The following is a 19,052-nucleotide window of genomic DNA, read 5'->3' as shown; positions in this document are numbered from 1 at the left end:
CTTTAAGTTATTCGATCAAGAAGTACAAGAATTGCCACTTGTCAGGTCACATATCTTTTTAGCGGCTCAGATAAGTGTTTCAAAAACTATATACGTCTAAGAATTTCTGCTCCGTGTTAAGCTCGGCGAAAAGTTTCGTTAAGTAAACACTCAGTACGAAGTCTTACCCTAGGCAAATGCCTCCACACCACTTGCTTTTCCATTCTCTGCTGTCAGACTCAACTCTGGACAGCTGTACATTGATCTTTAACAAAGCCTTTCTTAATTTTCTGCTGTCATTCTAACAAACAATAATTACATAGTTAGAAAGATTAAAATATCAGAAAGTTATAGATCACATTCAGTTCTTCACAGAGATCTAACCTCAGGCAAAGCTTAGCTGATAGCGAAAGCCGTTCCGATTTTAAGGAAAAAGGACCTGATCAAGAAAACGACTTTATATTGCAGTAAGTCATTTATGTAACTAGATTAAACAGTTAGATAATGTTAGTTGTTATGGGCAGCACTCGATTTTTTCCCTGAAAGCAATTTTCTGTAGCAATGGAGAGAGAGGAGAAGAAAACATCTAAGATTCTTTACTTCGTATCGGAAGGTCCCAGAAAGGCTTCGCAATGTATTTCACAAAATATAATCCACAGAGTATCTGACAAAACATTTCTTAAGAATGGCTCCTCGGATATTTTCAGTACGCGATAAGATAAATAGTTTGATTTTAAATACCTTTGTCTCTCCTTCGGTACATTATTGCTTTGATTTGGAAAAGATCATTGTTTCGCGCGTCTCTTGATTTCATAAAGACACTACTTCTATCGACAGTCTGATTGAACATTATATGCGGGGTTTATTTCTGTTGTTGATACCAAAATTCTGTCATCGAGAAAAGGTTGCTGTGAGAAGATACGACAATGACTCAGGCCTTTTTAGCGGTACTTAACGTAAATGGGAAGTTTACCAAGCACAATATGAAAAGAAATATTCTATTCTAAGAAACATCCAACTTTCCAGCACATTTTCCAAGCCTGTTTTTCTCTTCAAGGTGCGGGGGTAGGTCAATAAATAATCGAAAATAACACATTTATTTCCCTTTAAAGAATCGATAACAAAGAAGACAGTTGAGAAGACAAAAAAAACATCAAAGGATCTTGTAGGTATCATTTTACTCTCAAAACTGAAATGTAAGCGGGAAATTTAGGCCATCTTAAGCAGAGTGAATAACGAATTTTCTTTCCTGAACAAAATACTACTGTAAGCTTTTTGAAGCCTGTTTTAAGCAACAGACTGCGGGTTGCAGCGTTGTTCTAATACAGCCAATCCAGGCAGTGAAAATAAATTATGATGAAATCAGACTGAAGAGAGTGACGCTTTAACATATTCGCGAGTAATAACGGTTGACGTCCGAGTTCTATTCTAAGCACATGTCTATAACCTTTCTCTTGAGTCCTTCAAACTTAATGAAAATGCTCTTGGAACGAGCTGCTTGTTAATATTAATTAGCCTGGTACCCAGGGCTTTTTCCTCGAAATTTGTTCCGTGTTCTTCTGTGGCTTCAGTATGTGTCTCGTATTTTACCTCGACGAATTGTAAAGTAAGCACAAACGCAATTCAAGGTGCGTTCTGATCGAAGTTTCCCGACAACACAGTTTTTGACAACTCTGTCTTAAATAACGTAAAGTAACATGAAAAGCTTACAAGGCCGTTTTGTGTATAGGGCACATTGCTTCTCTAAACAATGGCGAACAAGGTCTGTAAGTAAGATATTTATTTCCCTCTTTAGAAAATATCAACCCCGGGCCTTCAAGGTGATATGAAAGAATAGAAAAACGTTAATACCTTGATACATCAAAAGAAATATGTGGCTATCATTAAGAAGAAACATATTTTGGAGTTTAAGCTATTTCGTGTTCTTTTTCACAGAGGAAAAGAAACAAAAACAGAGAAGATGCGTGTTGCACTCGCCTTGATTTTGCTCATTTCCCTTGCGACGACATTTAAATTAGAGAAAGAGCGTCCTGTATTTGAAGATGACGTAGAAAAACAAGATGAAGCAAATGAGCGAGATGAGCAAACCGAAGACGAAGGGGATAATGAGGTAATAGTTCGGTTTACAATCGGCTCCTGAGATATTAAACTCTTGCGATACGCTTTAACCAATAAGAACAAACCTGCTATTTTTCCAACCAATCGGAAGCGTCACCACAACCAGTAGCAACTTGTTTTTCCCGCGCTCAGCATCTGTTACATGTTTTCCCGCGTTTTGGGCCAGTTATATTCTTACCCACGCTAAGCGCCGTGCGCAGATTTTACTTGAAGTCCTCTCACTGGCTCATTTCATTGCTTTCCATATTAGTTGTGATTGGAAAGGTGTAAATTACTCGTACGATTTGCTTTTACGATAACCTTCAAACATCAGCACAAATGATACTGAGGACCTAGAAGCTTGCTCACGTTACGAGTATAGTAATGTGATTATCCATGAGTTCAACATGAAAAAGCTTGAAATGAAAAGGTCTACTTTGGTGAGCTTTATAATGTAAAAATGTCAGAAGGTCGTAAATTTTGGCATAATCGTGTTATTTTTCTTTTTGTTCATTTCTTTAGCTCGAAAGCCTTGAGGAAAGAGAACCTGAGAATTATTGTTGTACCCACACTTGCATTGTTAGGCCCTCTAATTGTTTCGGGAAGTAGATTATACTGGGTAAGAAGACCGATCCGTCATTAATGTGGACCAATGTGATTTTTAGTCTCGAGTCATTTAGTAACGTCTTAGCACGAACTCTCTTTGCTTGTATTTTCACAAGTCAGTTTCCTGGAGCCTCTTTGCCGGTCCTTAGAAAAAAGGAACGTCACTAGCTGACTTGAGGAACGAATGCTCATGATACATCTGCAAGCTGGTCATGTGACTTACTTAGCATACTGACGAACCAATATCTGTAAAACAGGAACAATACACCAACCAGCCCCCGTGTTGTCACGAGGGCGCCCTCGTTAAAGGCAAGATCGATGGAATTTGATAACTGAGAATAATTTATTTCCTTGTCATCTTGCAGACATGAAAGCAAGATTCACCAGGTTTGTTGAAGCATCTACCGAAGCGTAACTTGGGGCAGCATAAATTAATCATCACTTGGTATTCTAGTTAGTTTATGAGACGGGTAATACATGGATAAGAAGACTGTAAACTAAATTTAAATTAAGGTGCCTGGTGTAATAAAACATCTTGAGTCCTATCATTTGGTCGTTTGTTTACGTTATAAGTTGCGATCGAGAGTTATCAATTGCGATCGCGAGTTACAAGTACCGATCGAGAGTTATAAGTTGCGATCGTGAGTTATAAGTCGCGATCGAGAGTTATAAGTTGCGATCGAGAGTTATAGGTTGCGATCACGAGTTATAAGTCGCGATCGAGAATGAGAAGTCGCGATCGAGAGTTATAACTTGCGATCGACAGTTGTTAGTTGCGATCGGGAGTTATAAGTTGCGATCGAGAGTTATAAGTCGCGATGGAGAGTTATTAGTTGCGATCGCGAGTTATAACTCGCGATCGCCAGTTATAAGTCGCGACCGCGAGTTATAAGTCGCGATCGCCAGTTATAAGTCGCGATCGCGAGTTATAAGTTGCGATCGCGAGTTATAAGTCACGATCGAGAGTTGTTAGTTGCGATCGAAAGTTATAAGTCGCAATCGCGATTAATAAAATCGTCGTCGAGAGACAAAGAAAGACAAAAGAAGAAAGCTATGTTCATTTATTAACTTGAAGTCGCCAAAGCAAAATATTTTATGTGACACTTAAAAATATCGAGGTATCCCTTACAGGCCACCTTACAGACCTTTCCATACTTTCAAAGTAATATGCAATGATAACGTTTTGCTTCTTAGTAGAACTTAAGCTTTATTAAAAAGTTCTTAACTGAAAGGTTGACTTCCTAGGTAACAACCGACAAACCCGTTGTGTCTTTAGTTTAAAACTGAGAACTTTGAGGCTTTAAAGGTTAATTAACCTTCGACCATTAAACAGAGGTTAGAAGTCGAAGAATGGTCACTCGTTAGTACACATACTTTTTTGGCTCAGGTGAGTGGCTCAAAATTTTATAATCGTAAGAATTTCTGGTTGTCTAGGTTGGGGGAATTTTGCAATGAGTAAATATCACGAGGTTTACCTTAGACAAATGCCTTGACAGCTGTCCATTGATTTTTAACAAAAAAAATATGTATTTTCAGCTGTCACTTTTAAATTCAATAATTGCATAGTAAGAAAGTTTAAAAGCAGAGAAAGTTATAGATCACATTCAGTTCTCCACAGAGATCTAACCTCGGGACAAAGTTTAGCTGTTCACGAAACTTACATTCTCCATACGCCTGTACTTGGTAAACGATGGGTACCATTTATCAGAGAAACTGTTTTCTCGGCCGGCAATGCAAAACGGCACTTAAAAAGTGTGACATACAGATCTTTTCATACATTCTAAGTACTTTTTAATGATAACGTTCTGTATCCTTAGAACTAAAGCCTTATTAAAAAAAAATTCTGAATTATATTCAAAGGTTGACTTCGTAGGAAACAACCGACGCACCTGTTGCATTCCTACAATATAGTCTTTACTGTCCTGTGTTCAAAATTGAGAACCTTGAATGTAATTCTGTGGGACAACATGACTCTTTAGGTTGAGTTTAGAAGTCAAAGAATGGTTACTTGTCACTTCACAGTTTTTTTTAGCTCAGGTCAGTGGCTGAAAGTCTCTATAAGTGTAACAATGTCTGTTTCTTTAGCTCTGCGAAAATTTTCTTTAAGTAAATATCATGAAAATTACCCCACAAAAATGCCTCTAGGCAACGCGCTTTTTTCAGCGCTCAGCTGACAGACTTAACTCGTACAATGCTTTTTAACGAAACCTTGAAATCTCAATTTTCTGCTGTCATTTTCACAAACAATAACAACGGAATGTAACAAATGCATTCAGTTCTCCGTAGAAATCTTACCTCGGCAAAGCATTAGCTAATCGCGAAAGTGTGAATTCGAAGGAACAGAATTTGATCAAGAAAACGACCGTATTTTTCGGTTAACAATGGGTGTCATGTGAGCGACACGGCATCTATCAGAAACATTGTTGCTTGAATGTGACATACAGACCTTTACATGCTTTCTAAGTAGTTTGCAATGATAACATTTTGACGGTCTCCTTAGAACTCAAGTTTTATTAAAAAAAATTCTCAACTGAAGGGTTGACTTCCTAGGTAACAACTGACAAACCTGTTATGTCATTCGTACATCGCAGTCTTTGTTGTCGTTTTTTTGTTTTAAAAAAATTGCGAACTTTAATTGTTTAATTCTTTAATTCTTTAAGTTATTCGATCAAGAAGTACAAGAATTGCCACTTGTCAGGTCACATATCTTTTTAGCGGCTCAGATGAGTGTTTCAAAATCTATATACGTCTCAGAATTTTGCTCAGTGTTAAGCGCGGCCAAAAGTTTCGTTAAGTAAACACTCAGTACGAAGTCTTACCCTAGGCAAATGCCTCCACACCACTTGCTTTTCCATTCTCTGCTGTCAGACTCAACTCTGGACAGCTGTACATTGATCTTTAACAAAGCTTTTCTTAATTTTCTGCTGTCATTCTAACAAACAATAATTACATAGTTAGAAAGATTAAAATATCAGAAAGTTACACATCACATTCAGTTCTTCACAGAGATCTAACCTCAGGCAAAGCTTAGCTGATAGCAAAAGCCGTTCCGATTTTAAGGAAAAAGGACCTGATCAAGAAAACGACTGTAGATTGCAGTAAGTCATTTATGTAACTAGATTAAACAGTTAGATAATGTTAGTTGCTATGGGCAGCACTCGATTTTTTCCCTGAAAGCAATTTTCTGTAGCAATGGAGAGAGAGGAGAAGAAAACATCTAAGATTCTTTATTTCGTATCGGAAGGTCCCAGAAAGGCTGCGCAGTGTATTTCACAAAATATAGTCCACAGAGTATCTGACAAAACATTTCTTAAGAATGGCTCCTCGGATATTGTCAGTACGCGATAAGATAAATAGTTTGATTTTAAATACCTTTGTCTCTCCTTCGGTACATTCTTGCTTTGATTTGAAAAAGATCATTGTTTCGCGTGTCTCTTGATTTCATAAAGACACTACTTCTATCGACAGTCTGATTGAACATTATATGCGGGGTTTATTTCTGTTGTTGATACCAAAATTCTGTCATCGAGAAAAGGTTGCTGTGAGAAGATACGACAATGACTCAGGCCTTTTTATCGGTACTTAACGCAAATGGGAAGTTTACCAAGCACAATATGAAAAGAAATATTCTATTCTAAGAAACATCCAACTTTCCAGCACATTTTCCAAGCCTGTTTTTCTCTTCAAGGTGCGGGGTAGGTCAATAAATAATCGAAAATAACACATTTATTTCCCTTTAAAGAATCGATAACAAAGAAGACAGTTGAGAAGACAAAAAAAACATCAAAGGATCTTGTAGGTATCATTTTACTCTCAAAACTGAAATGTAAGCGGGAAATTTAGGCCATCTTAAGCAGAGTAAATAACGAATTTTCTTTCCTGAACAAAATACCACTGTAAGCTTTTTGAAGCCTGTTTTAAGCAACAGGCTGCGGGTTGCAGCGTTGTTCTAATACAGCCAATCCAGGCAGTGAAAATAAGTTATGATGAAATCAGACTGAAGAGAGTGACGCTTTAACATATTCGCGAGTAATAACGGTTGACGTCCGAGTTCTATTCTAAGCACATGTCTATAACCTTTCTCTTGAGTCCTTCAAACTTAATGAAAATGCTCTTGGAACGAGCTGCTTGTTAATATTAATTAGCCTGGTACCCAGGGCTTTTTCCTCGAAATTTGTTCCGTGTTCTTCTGTGGCTTCAGTATGTGTCTCGTATTTTACCTCGACGAATTGTAAAGTAAGCACAAACGCAATTCAAGGTGCGTTCTGATCGAAGTTTCCCGACAACACAGTTTTTGACAACTCTGTCTTAAATAACGTAAAGTAACATGAAAAGCTTACAAGGCTGTTTTGCGTATAGGGCACATTGCTTCTCTAAACAATGGCGAACAAGGTCTGTAAGTAAGATATTTATTTCCCTCTTTAGAAAATATCAACCCCGGGCCTTCAAGGTGATATGAAAGAATAGAAAAAGGTTAATACCTTGATACATCAAAAGAAATATGTGGCTATTATTAAGAAGAAACGTATTTTGGAGTTTAAGCTATTTCATGTTCTTTTTCACAGAGGAAAAGAAACAAAAACAGAGAAGATGCGTGTTGCACTCGCCTTGATTTTGCTCATTTCCCTTGCAACGGCGTTTAAATTAGAGAAAGAGCGTCCTGTATTTGAAGATGACGTAGAAAAACAAGATGAAACAAACGAGCGAGATGAGCAAACCGAAGACGAAGGGGATAATGAGGTAATAGTTCGGTTTACAATCGGCTCCTGAGATATTAAACTCTTGCGATACGCTTTAACCAATAAGAACAAACCTGCTGTATTTCCAACCAATTGGAAGCGTCACCACAACCAGTAGCAACTTACTTTTCCCGCGCTTAGCATATGTTACATGTTTTCCCGCGTTTTGGGCCAGTTATATTCTTACCCACGCTAAGCGCTGGCTCATTTCATTGCTTTCCACATTAGTTGTGATTGGAAAGACGTAATTTACTCGTACGATTTGTTTTTACGATAACCTTCAAACATCAGCACAAATGATAGGACCTAAAAGCTTGCTCACGTTACGAGTATAGTAATGTGATTATCCATGAGTTCAACAAGAAAAAGCTTGAAATGAAAAGGTCTACTTTGGTGAGCTTTATAATTCAAAAATGTCTAAAGGTCGTTAATTTTGGCATAATCGTGCTACTCTTCTTTTTGTTCATTTCTTTAGCTCGAAAGCCTTGAGGAAAGAATTTTTGAACGTCAAGATTTTTGCTGCACCCATATTTGCTTTGTTACGCCCCCAGATTGCTACAGGTTCAGGAAGTAAATTATCCTGGGTAAGAAGACCGATCCGTCATTAATGTGGACCAATGTGATGTTTATTGTCATGTTTTTTATTCAGTAACGTCCTAGTATGAACTCTCTTTGCCTGTATTTTCACAAGTCATTCCTGGAGCCTCTTAGCCGGTGCTTAGAAAAAAGGAACGTCACTAGTTTACTTGAGGAACGAATGCTCATGATATATCTGCAAGTTGGTCATGTGACTTACTTAGCATACTGACTTGCCACTCTATGTAAACCAACGCACAAACCAGGTCCCCGTGCCTCCCCCTCCCTAGTCAATTGTTGTCACGAGGGCGCCCTTATTAAAAGGCAAGATCGATGGAGTTTGATAACTGAGAATAATTTATTTCTTTGTCATTTTGCAGACATGAAAGCAAGATTCATCAGGTTTACCAAAGCATCTACCGAACCGTAACTTGGGGCAAGCATAAATTAATCATCACTTGGTATTCTAGTTAGTTTATGAGACGGGTAATATGTGGATAAAAAGACTAAACTAAATTTAAAATAAGGTGCCTGGTGTAATAAAACATCTTGAGTCCTATCATTTGGTCTTTTGCTTTCTTCACTATCGTCGGAAAATCTGAATCAGGCACGTCAATGGTCAACTACGAAAGTTGTTTTCCTATGTTCGGCAGGGGAGAGGTTCACTAAATCAAATCTGTTTTTGTACGTGCGCATTAAAATGAGACTCTAATAATTCGTTTCACAAGTAAAAGTAATCGTATGAATTCGGGTGCAATTAAGTATTTACACTACGCATGATATTTGAAAATTCTCTCAAAATTGCACGAGCCTTTGGGCGAGTATAATGTGATAGAAGTTTCCAATACCACAGGTAGTGTAAATACTTAATTGCTAGAGCTTTAAAACGATTACTCATTTATCATATGACTGAGAAAATTGCGAACGCACGCACGTTAATTTGCACTGCAGTGCAACACTTAACGATAAATTGGCCTGCTCTCAGCCAAGCACAGTGAAGTAATTTTCTCAGTCCTATAATAAATCATATTATTAGACAGATGTTTATTTGGGCTCACGATCCGCTGCTCTCTCGAATTTTGAATGCCAATGTAGACTAAAAATAAATTTGAACGTTTATTCCGACACCAGGCGCCCTGAAACAAACTCACAATTCCAGTTACACCGATGGGCCTTTGTAACCGTCACCGTAACTGCCGTACAAACCGTTAAAAACTGATTAATCTTAGTTAACTCAGAATTCTAATAAAAAATCGGTGGTCCTCGTGGTCTACCCTCGAAAGGCCACCTATGCGCATGCTTGAAACTCAAATTCCTGCGCAGGGAACTTAGCTGGGAAACACGTACGAAGCCCGGCAGTTGCACGAGTCATGAGCGCGGACTCCTTTTCGTATGGCTCCTCTCCTTGAGCCTAGTTAAATCTGTCCCCCGTTGCAACATGGCCGCTGTATAGAGCTTCTGCCATCGAAGAAGCTAGTATGAGTCTCATGAATTCAAGAAATTATGAATGTTCTTCTTTTAACTTTCTCGGGAATTTGATTCTCCAAACTTCGAAGAAGCGGGAAAACCCTTTTGGCGTGCCTAGTGGTTCAGGGCGCTGGATTTGACATCTGGAGGTCCCTGAGTTCAAATCCTCCAGCCTACCTCTACCTGGATTTGTTCTCGGTAGTTTCGAGTCCAACTCCTCTACCACGTTGTGTAAATAGCCAACTGGGCAGCCTCCCATCAGTTGGGACTCTTAATAGTTTATGTTTTATTCGAATCTTTTTTTTTTACCTTTTACTGTGTCCCCAGTTAGCACGACTGTGCTAAATACATTTAAGACTTAAATATAGTTGTTTTTATTTAAGTTTTAGTTCAAGATCATCGAATGCCAGATTCTTAAACTTGTGGCATAATATCACTTGCAGCAGTATTAAATTTTTTCATATCAGTTTCAACGCATTTTTGGATCAATCTTTCCCGAATAATATGACAATGAAAAGGACTCGAGGCCAGTTTTACGAACGGCATTGTCTTTCTCTAACGATATGTTTAAGATGACACATGACAATAAGAAAAAGGTTAACGATGTATCACCATATCCTCTAAACTATTAAAAGAAATACATGGCTCTCAGGAACAAGAATTGAAATTTTGAACCGTTAATCTAATTTTTTTTTATTCAGAAAGAAGCAATGACAGTAAAGATGCGTGCTACAATCGCCTTCATTTTGCTCATTTTCATTGTGATGGCGTTTAAATTAGACAAGTAGGGTCCTGTATTTAAAGATGAACCAGATGAGAAAGGTCAGAAAACAGAGCTGGCTGAGAACAAACGATCGAGAAAGATGTACAAGATGAGCAAAGTCTAGAGGATGATGATAATATGGTAGGAGATTTCCATTGACTGTGGGGATAGACATGTGTTTGCAGGTTTGCCTACCAATTGGTTAATCATGAGAGATTTTCGCTACATACTGGTTTCAACCAATCAGTAATTTAATCAACAAAAGTCGATTAACGCGCTTTCCCGCGCTTGGTACCGGTTGTATGTTTGCCCGCGCTTGGGACTAGCTAGTTGCATTTTTTCCCGCGCTTGGCACAATTTGAATGTTTTTCCGCGCTTGGCGCAGGTGGAATGTTCTCCCGATCGTTGAGAGGCTTTGGTATCGATCACATTCTATTTGCCTTGTTTCTAGCTGAAATTGAAAAAGAACTAATTAACCTATGCTTTGTTTATGATTTTTAAGATACATGTAGTCCTTAAACATCAGCTGCTCAAATGAATATGGGGAAACCCTCTTTGGCCGTTCTGATAGAACCTTTGCACTCTTTTTTTTATGGGAATATATTTTATAAGAATATCGAGGCTGAAATTTGCGAAATTCTAATAATATTTTAAGAATAAACCCAAGGCTGAGATTTTGAAAGGAACATGATAATTTTGTGTGTTGAAAATTTGTAATACAATACAATTATACGTTTTCAACTAAACCGCGCAAAATTCTTCCTTTCTCTAAACGGCCAAACTAGCCAATTAAAAAGCAACAAAAACAGCTCTAGCCGTCGGCTCGATGCTAAAAAAAGTTATTTTCGTCATGTCAGGCATTAATAATACTGCCTGCAGGCTGGGTCCAAAATTGCTTTAACACCAGACGTAGTCAATAGGTAAAAATCGATATCGCAAATCAACCGCTTCAATCGATATCAATCGCCGATTGCTGTCGATTGATATCGGCCATCGATAAGAATGGAACTCATAGAAAAATTCCCTTATAGATTGCTATCGATTGGCAAAAATTGAAAACAATCGATTATTCCTGTCTTCAGGAATATCGATTGTTATCAGTTTGAAAACGTGAATAACCACCCGGAGTATTCAAAGATAGCCTTTTTATTGTGTGAAATAATACCTGGAACAACACAAGACGTTCATTTTGAGCATGCTATCAGATTATCTTTTCCCTTTGGCCTACTCTATGATCTATTCTTACGTTTTTTTCCTAATGCAAATAAATCACTAGAATCACTAGGACACTGACTCTGTTGTTTATTTTGCTTCATCTAATTGCAGAAACTACAATGAGACTGGAGGGTTTTACACTGCTACTCTGGCCTTAGCTTCTTCCGATGTCGTTAACCCCCGAAAATAAAGATGTAAAGCCCAGAATGTTTCTGTTAGTTGTTTCTCTTCTTGTAAGATACGCAGGCTATGATAAAATGACTCAATACAACCATTTCAGACAAATTTTGTCAAACATTATATCGGTGTAACTTGTAAAAGAACAAAAATAATTTCCGATAACAATCGATAATAATCGATACCAATCGATGAATCAATCGTTATTGATTACTATCGGCAATCGATAATAGTCGAATTCACAACTTTTTTTCTTCATCGATTTTCATCGATTGCCGACGGCAATCCTCGATTGGTATCGATTGTTATCGATTAATATCGATTATCGGTTTTTCGATTGACTATTTGACTACGCCTGGTTTAACACCATACAGACACCAAATACATTCGAAAACAGAAATGTCATACGTTATAATCTAAGAATATTCACAAGAATATTTTCAGCCTAAAATCGGCAGAAAAATAAGAATATTCAGCCTCGGCCGGAAAAACGATGTTCTTATAAAAAAAAAAATGTGTAGCTAAATCGGTCTAGTTCATGTTATGCAAGAGGTGATTTGACTAATTGACAACTAATAAACATAAACGAGAGCAGAACATGGAAACTAATTAAGATACATGGCATAGCTTGATTCTATCTTCAGTCAATACTTCAGGTTTGGGCTATGTACTGGCATGGATTGCGTTCGTTCTTCGGAGCTTCGCTTCATCAGGGTGCTGTACCTCATTTTTCAAGTCGTATTTTAATGTAACGTAGGAGAGAGAAGATCGTCCATTGCATCTCGTGCCTCGTTATAAAGACCTTCCTCTGGGAACAATTCTATTGTATCTCGATCAATTCAGGCAACCAATATCCGTTTCCTGTAACAGGAAGCGGATACCCTCCCGGTTGACTGATTTTTTTTTTGAAGAATCGTCAGAATTGAGAAATCATGTCCAAACTCCCAATTTATTTACCATTATTTGGTCCAAATTGTCAGCGATGTCCTCGTTTCGTCGACTCATTTTCCCCAGCGAGGGAAGAGGAGCGAGCGGCTGATCGTACTTAAATAATTTGTTACCCACCCCCCACCGGGCAACAAAAGCGATGCAGCTAATGCTACGCGCAAGGGGCTTAAATTTTAAGTAAAAAGCCTTTTGACTAAGCAGTGGTTTTTATATTACTATAGAATTACAAGGAACAAGTAGAAACGGATTGGAAACGAGGTTAGAAAACAAAATTATATTCTATGCAGTGTAAATGTTTAATTATATTCCTTCAAACGCCTCACTGATTATTATTTGCGTGAGATTGAAGCCATTTGACTTTCAAATTGCAAGTAGTCTTTAGTTGTTAACGAATCATTTTCTTTCGCTAAACTTCATTGAATGAGTTGTTCACAGCACAATCCAAGCGTGTAGATCAGTTGCAGTTAAGTGATCAGGTTGATATTAGCATTATAAAATATAGTCGTAGTCTATGTTACTTAGGCAAACGAAGGAAGAGAATTGCGAAGAAAAGCCTGAAAGGCTTGAAAAGAACGTCATACAAGGTAAACGAATCTGTAGACAGTTACAAGAGGTAATTTATATGTCAACAAAAAGTTTAAAATTGTTAAAATTAATTTAGCAAGCCTACTGGATAACAGTGGATAAGAAGGATGTTAAACATATTTCTTTAAGAGCTTAAGAGCGTTTGCCCCCGTCTTCATTCTGGAAACAAAACCGAAGAAACTTGAAATATTTTTGATTGTAAGTAAGTTGAATTTTTTTTTTCACATTTTTCTTTTTCACATTTTAATACGAGCGGAACGTATCAAATTTTAGTGCTGACAAACAAAGCTTAATTGGTGTGAGAGACTGTTGGTTGCATGATTACAAATTTTAGCTGACTGGATTCATTAGTATAGTTCAGATAAATTCGTTACTGGTTTTACTCGTCTCGTATTTACCCAGACGAATCAAGCGCCGATTCGTAACGGTTTCAACCGTTTTATGAAAATTGGTCGCATTTTTCATAATAAAAGTAAATTTCTAAGTTGAAATCTCAAAGGTTTGGTCAATCTGAGCATAGACACCCTTAGTCGGAATGCAAGGATTCAATTCGTAAAAAAAACAGCTAGTCACTGTTGGTTGCATGATTGCAAATTTTAGCTGACTGGATTCATTAGTATAGTTCAGATAAATTCGTTAATGGTTTTACTCGTCTCGTATTTACCCAGACGAATCAAGCGCCGATTCGTAACGGTTTCAACCGTTTTATGAAAATTGGTCGCATTTTTCATAATAAAAGTAAATTTCTAAGTTGAAATCTCAAAGGTTTGGTCAATCTGAGCATAGACACCCTTAGTCGGAATGCAAGGATTCAATTCGTAAAAAAAACAGCTAGCCATTGCCACGCCATTGATAACTTGAATTCTTTGTTACCTCAATAGTCTGCCGGGCAGTGCTAGCTTTCGTTAAGTAGACTTCGAGTAGTCCCTCTTTCGCTTAGTCCGTCGTGCGTATTCTATCGTTACGGGGCTAGCAGTTAAGATGCCCCCAGGTGCACCCTATGTGTATGAAGCTAGGGAGACTGGCCGCACGAAAGGGTTACCTTTTTCAGGTTTCAGGTATATAAAAGGGTCAGGGATTCCACAAGTTGAGGTATATGAAAGGGTAGGGAAATCTGTCATTTAGTTAATTGAAAGGGTCTTTAACAAACGCACTTTATGGCTGTATCATTTAATTTATTAAGCATTACATGAAAATGACAAGAAGATTTCCTTTTTTGGCGATTTATTAATAATACCAGGTTAGTTATGAAATTAGGGTGAAACTGGTATTTTTTTTCAATCATTAAAGGCATACGAAAGGGATACTTTTTCTGTCAAAATGGTATACAAAAGGGCTGGTAAGGAGCTGCGCGCACTTCGGGACTGAGCCTCGCCATATAAGACGTTGTAGAGTACTTTGTAGGTTGATGCTTTGAGTAATCATCAAATTCAAAGAACTACGAAATTAAAAGAAATACATGGCTTTCATTAATTTAGAATTTCTTTAGACTAGAAGGTCTCATTCGTGATGTTTTTTTGACAGAGAAAAAGCAGACAAAGAAAAATTATCAGTAATGATACGGGTGGCAGTTGCGTTCATCTTGCTCATTTACCTTGCAACGGCGTTTAAATTAGAAAAAGAGCGCCTAGCATTTGAAGATCAACCAGACGCACAAGATGAGCTAGATGAGCAAGAACAACAATATGAAGCAAGGGAGCGAGCCCGTGAGCGAGATGACCCAGACGAACAAGATAAAGGTGAACAAGATGAAGCAAATGAGCCTTATGAGGGACAAGATGACTTACACGATGAGGAACAAGACGAATATGTACTGAATGAAACAACTGATCGAGGTGAACAGAAGGAGCGAGATGAACAAGACAAAAATGAAGAGGATAATAAGGTAATAGAGCGATTTACGAAAAAACATACATGCCTTTCCAATTGGTTAAAGTCGCGCTCTCTAAGCAATTATACAAAATATATTTCCAATGAACTGCGTTTTCCTGCAGTCAGCGCTATTGAAAACTTTCACATCCTTAACACCTGTTGCACGTTTTGCTGCACTTGGCGCCCGCGGTTTCATGTTTTCCCGCGCTTATTGCTAGTTACCTGTTTTCCCGCGCTTGGCGCCTGTTGTTAAGTCCTTCATTGCGTTCTTTTACGTTTGTTGCAATCCACCGTAGGAAAAAAAATGGCGGCTGTACATTTTACCACAATGCCTTGCGAACCTAAAGCAACCTATAAGGCACAAAGAAAGCCAAATTATTATAATATTTTTCCCTGTGCTATGGACATTGAGTAGCCTAGGTTTGAAGATTTTATAACGTTTCTGTACGTTTCTATGAACGTTGTTAAGGTTTTTGTGCGCTAAGAATTATGGGTAAATGTACCAGTCGCCATCTGTTTACCTACGGAGGATTGAAAAGGAGTACTGAATTAATTTACACTCTGGTTTCGGTTTTACGATACCCTTCAGACATCAACCCAAATTATATGAATGTAAAAGCCTGCTCTTGTTAAGTTTATAGTAACATGATTATCGACCTTAGGGATATGAAAAAGGTCGACCATTTGTATCTCCTTAGTACATTCTGCACAACTGCTGTTTCTTTTCTGTTTAACTATCTTCTTTTAGCTCGAAAGCCTCGAAGAAAGATTCTTTGGTCAAGATTATTGTTGTACGCACGAGTGCTTTTACACGCCCCCAGAATGCTTCACGAACTTGAGAATATTATCTTCGGTAAGCAGACAAATTTGTCATCCGTGTGCGATTGTTTGTTCCCATGATCTCCATTCAATAATGTTCGTGCAATGAACCTCTCTGCTATATATTTTCTCATGCGAAAACCACGGTATTCCGCTTTCTAATGCCTCTTACGGTGATTGGAAAAAAGGGTATGTCGCTGACTCGCAGGAGCGAGGGCCCAGGAAGACGATAGCTCTGGATGCCTGCAAGTCGGTCATGTGTCTTGATTATTGTACGAAGTGTCTCTGTAAACCAGCCCACACTGCCCAGCCCGCCGTACCCCCTCCCCGCCCCCTCCCCCAATTTGCTGTCGAGTTTGCTAACTGAGTATTTTTCCTCGTTTTGCAGACATGAGAGCAAGATATTCAATGGGTTGCTTTAAACATTGCTAACAAGTAGTACGGTGAAGAGACCTCTTTTTTTGGCTCTGAAGAATCAGTCCCAACGTGATTAGGGTCAGATCGCTAAAGCATGAAAGCGATAGCATTAGCTAGTATTGTCTGCAGGCAATTAGTGGTATTTTCAGACTTCTTTGATAACGGAAACACATTCGTATTTAACCTGAATGCCGCCCTCGCCCATTTAAGTTGCTTCACGCACGTGAAGCGAAGGAGATAAGAAACCTCTAATGTGAATGCAAATCTTATATATAGTGGTCATACATTTAGCTATACAAGCACTAAGCTTAGCTAGTTTACAGGCATCGCACTGAACCAAAGGAAACAAATATTTCAAATAAACGTAACATGGTTAAAAATCCCAACTGGCAGGAGGCAGACCAGTTGGCTATTTACAAAGCGTGACTGAGGATTTGAACTCGGGACTACCGAGAAACAAATCCCGCTAGTGGCATGGTAGAGGCCTTGAACCCGGGACCTCCGGATTACGGCACCAGGGGCCCTAAACCACTCGGACACGCTGCCTCCACTCTGCACGTATCCCGTTCATTTTTACCCAAATATCCCGTATCCCGAACACTCCTAATAGGGTCTCGTCGTGGACACATTAATAGGCTGATTTAACAACAGGACGGGAACGTCAGATGACGACTGCACGGCGCGCGGAATAACCTGGATTCTGTTCAGTTTGACCATATTTGGGTATTTGTACTGCGCGCGCCGTCGTCAAGTGACGTTCCCGTTCTCTTACTAAAACCCCCGATTTATTACTTAATCACCGCAGCTTTATGAATCCACCTTTCTCAGCCTACATTTAATAATAATAATAATAATAATAATTTATACAAAAGCAAACAATTGTCAAATACTTGTGAAATGTTCGTGGCTAGTCTGACGCGGCGTTTCGTCTCGGCCAAGAGACTCTTCAGAGACCTTTAGAATTCAAAGGCAAACTCGTTGAGTATCACGCCCAAAGTCCCGTTCGCAAATTCTTGATGTTGACAGTCTGGCCCTCTATCGCAGAAGGATTCCCAACCGCACGTTCACGAGTTAAATTTATACAAAAGCAAACAATTGTCAAATACTTGTGAAATGTTCGTGGCTAGTCTGACGCGGCGTTTCGTCTCGGCCAAGAGACTCTTCAGAGACCTTAAGAACTCAAAGGCAAACTCGTTGAGCATCACGCCCAAAGTCCCGTTCGCAAATTCTTGATGTTGACAGTCTGGCCCTCTATCGCAGAAGGATTCCCAACCGTGCGTTCACGAGTTAAATTTATACAAAAGCAAACAATTGTCAATACTTGTTTGCTTTTGTATAAATTTAACTCGTGAACGTACGGTTGGGAATCCTTCTGCGATAGAGGGCCGACTGTCAACATCAAGAATTTGCGAACGGGACTTTGGGCGTGATGCTCAACGAGTTTGCCTTTGAATTCTAAAGGTCTCTGAAGAGTCTCTTGGCCGAGACGAAACGCCGCGTCAGACTAGCCACGAACATTTCACAAGTATTTAATAATAATAATAATACTAATAATAATAATAATAATAATAATAATTATATTTAACGAGGGAACCCAACTCGCCATGGAGGCTTTCTCATTCAGTGGGGCTTTACAATAGTATAGAAGCTAAATAAGAAAATATAGTAGAACCCTGGTAACTCGAACTCTGAAGAGAAACGAAAAACAGTTCGAGTTAGCGGGGGATCGAGTTATCGGGCTCGACTGAATATCCAACTAGCCATGCTAATAATTGATAGTTTACTAAATTTTCAGCACTTCAGTATACAGTGACAGCTAAAGGCACCGCATCCAGTATGACTCATGACTGTCAAATATGTGAACAATCGATCGGTTGCACTAATTAAGATCAAATTGCTATGGTGTTAGTTTTGAATGTTTTTACCGATTACACGACAAGAAAAGCTAATGGAATGACATCCCTGGTGAGTTACTTGAACCAGAATTCGAGTTATCGGGCTAAATTTTTATCAAGGAAAACAAAATTTAGTTCGGGATAGCGGGGAATTCGAGTTATCCGAATTCGAGTTATCCGAGTTCGAGTTAAAATCACTGAAAAGTGGGGTCAAATCCAAGGAAAATGGAACTTTTTTCGAGATAGCTGGGGTTCTACCGTTGTTCTAAAAAATGTAATTGGATCTATCCGGCGTTTCTCAGACAACTCGATTCACTGAAAAGTGTCTTTATTTACAGTTTTCTTTTTTTTTTTTTGAGACTTTTAGAACTAGGTGCGATTTTTCAGAATTGGAACTGTACTGTTTTGAATGGCTGTGCTATTTTTTGAAGGTAATTTTGCACCATACCTTTCATTGTGTAAAAGGCAGAAGCATATCACCTAGACTATGTGATATGCTTCTGGTTTAAGGTGATTCCTTATTATTGCATTGCGCATCCCTACTGCGCACGATTTTCGCGTCATTAGCGCGCGCACATTAGCGAGTGCGCGTACAAAACGTAACAGATTTCCCTCAAACTAAGCTCGATAGCGAAATAAATGCTCCTTTTCTCTTAAACGAGCACGGTGACCCCCGATTTCTTTTTCAGGTTTTTGCTAAGAACAGTCTAATAAAAAACATATTTGAAGAAGAAAAAAAGTTTGATAGTAGAACATGATTTTTTTTTTGGAAAATAGTTCCGTACTGGGTGAATTTTGGCTAAGGCGAAGACTTCAAGCTAACCACGGAACTGTCCCAAAAAGTGTAATATTCCCACAACCGGGCAATCAACAACGGCTTAAATGAAGCAATACTGC

General features: G+C 38.6%; 1 protein-coding gene and 2 long non-coding RNA genes across 8 annotated transcripts; all 3 read left to right on the top strand.

The window, feature by feature from the left end:
• The first annotated feature begins 1,110 nt into the window (after positions 1 to 1,110).
• On the top strand, positions 1,111 to 4,500 carry LOC145492196 (uncharacterized). Its single transcript, XR_014049962.1, has 4 exons — positions 1,111 to 1,144; positions 1,915 to 2,089; positions 2,599 to 2,695; positions 3,048 to 4,500. It is a non-coding gene; the product is annotated as an uncharacterized LOC145492196 (long non-coding RNA).
• Positions 4,501 to 5,428: 928 nt separating this feature from the next.
• LOC145492167 (uncharacterized) lies at positions 5,429 to 9,814 on the top strand. Of its 2 annotated transcripts, XR_014049956.1 has the most exons (5): positions 5,429 to 5,780; positions 6,425 to 6,477; positions 7,248 to 7,422; positions 7,897 to 8,005; positions 8,378 to 9,814. It is a non-coding gene; the product is annotated as an uncharacterized LOC145492167 (long non-coding RNA). The 2 variants fall into 2 exon arrangements; XR_014049955.1 differs by lacking the exon at positions 6,425 to 6,477 and having other exon boundaries at positions 5,445 to 5,780.
• Positions 9,815 to 13,056: 3,242 nt separating this feature from the next.
• Positions 13,057 to 19,048, top strand: LOC145493930 (uncharacterized). 5 transcript variants are annotated; one of them, XM_081473423.1, is made up of 4 exons: positions 13,848 to 15,037; positions 15,773 to 15,877; positions 16,232 to 17,608; positions 17,644 to 19,048. In XM_081473423.1, exons 1-3 carry the CDS (start codon positions 14,708 to 14,710, stop codon positions 16,235 to 16,237), a joined length of 441 nt encoding a protein of 146 aa, XP_081329549.1. In that variant the 5' UTR covers positions 13,848 to 14,707; the 3' UTR covers positions 16,238 to 17,608; positions 17,644 to 19,048. The 5 variants fall into 5 exon arrangements, with proteins under 5 accessions (XP_081329544.1, XP_081329549.1, XP_081329548.1 ...); XM_081473422.1 differs by having other exon boundaries at positions 15,773 to 17,546; XM_081473420.1 differs by having other exon boundaries at positions 15,773 to 17,608.
• Positions 19,049 to 19,052: the final 4 nt, after the last annotated feature.

The sequence above is a fragment of the Orbicella franksi genome, chromosome 7 (genome assembly GCF_964199315.1).
Source record: "Orbicella franksi chromosome 7, jaOrbFran1.1, whole genome shotgun sequence".
Classification (NCBI taxonomy): domain Eukaryota; kingdom Metazoa; phylum Cnidaria; class Anthozoa; order Scleractinia; family Merulinidae; genus Orbicella; species Orbicella franksi.
This window is presented reverse-complemented; position numbering and strand designations above follow the sequence as displayed.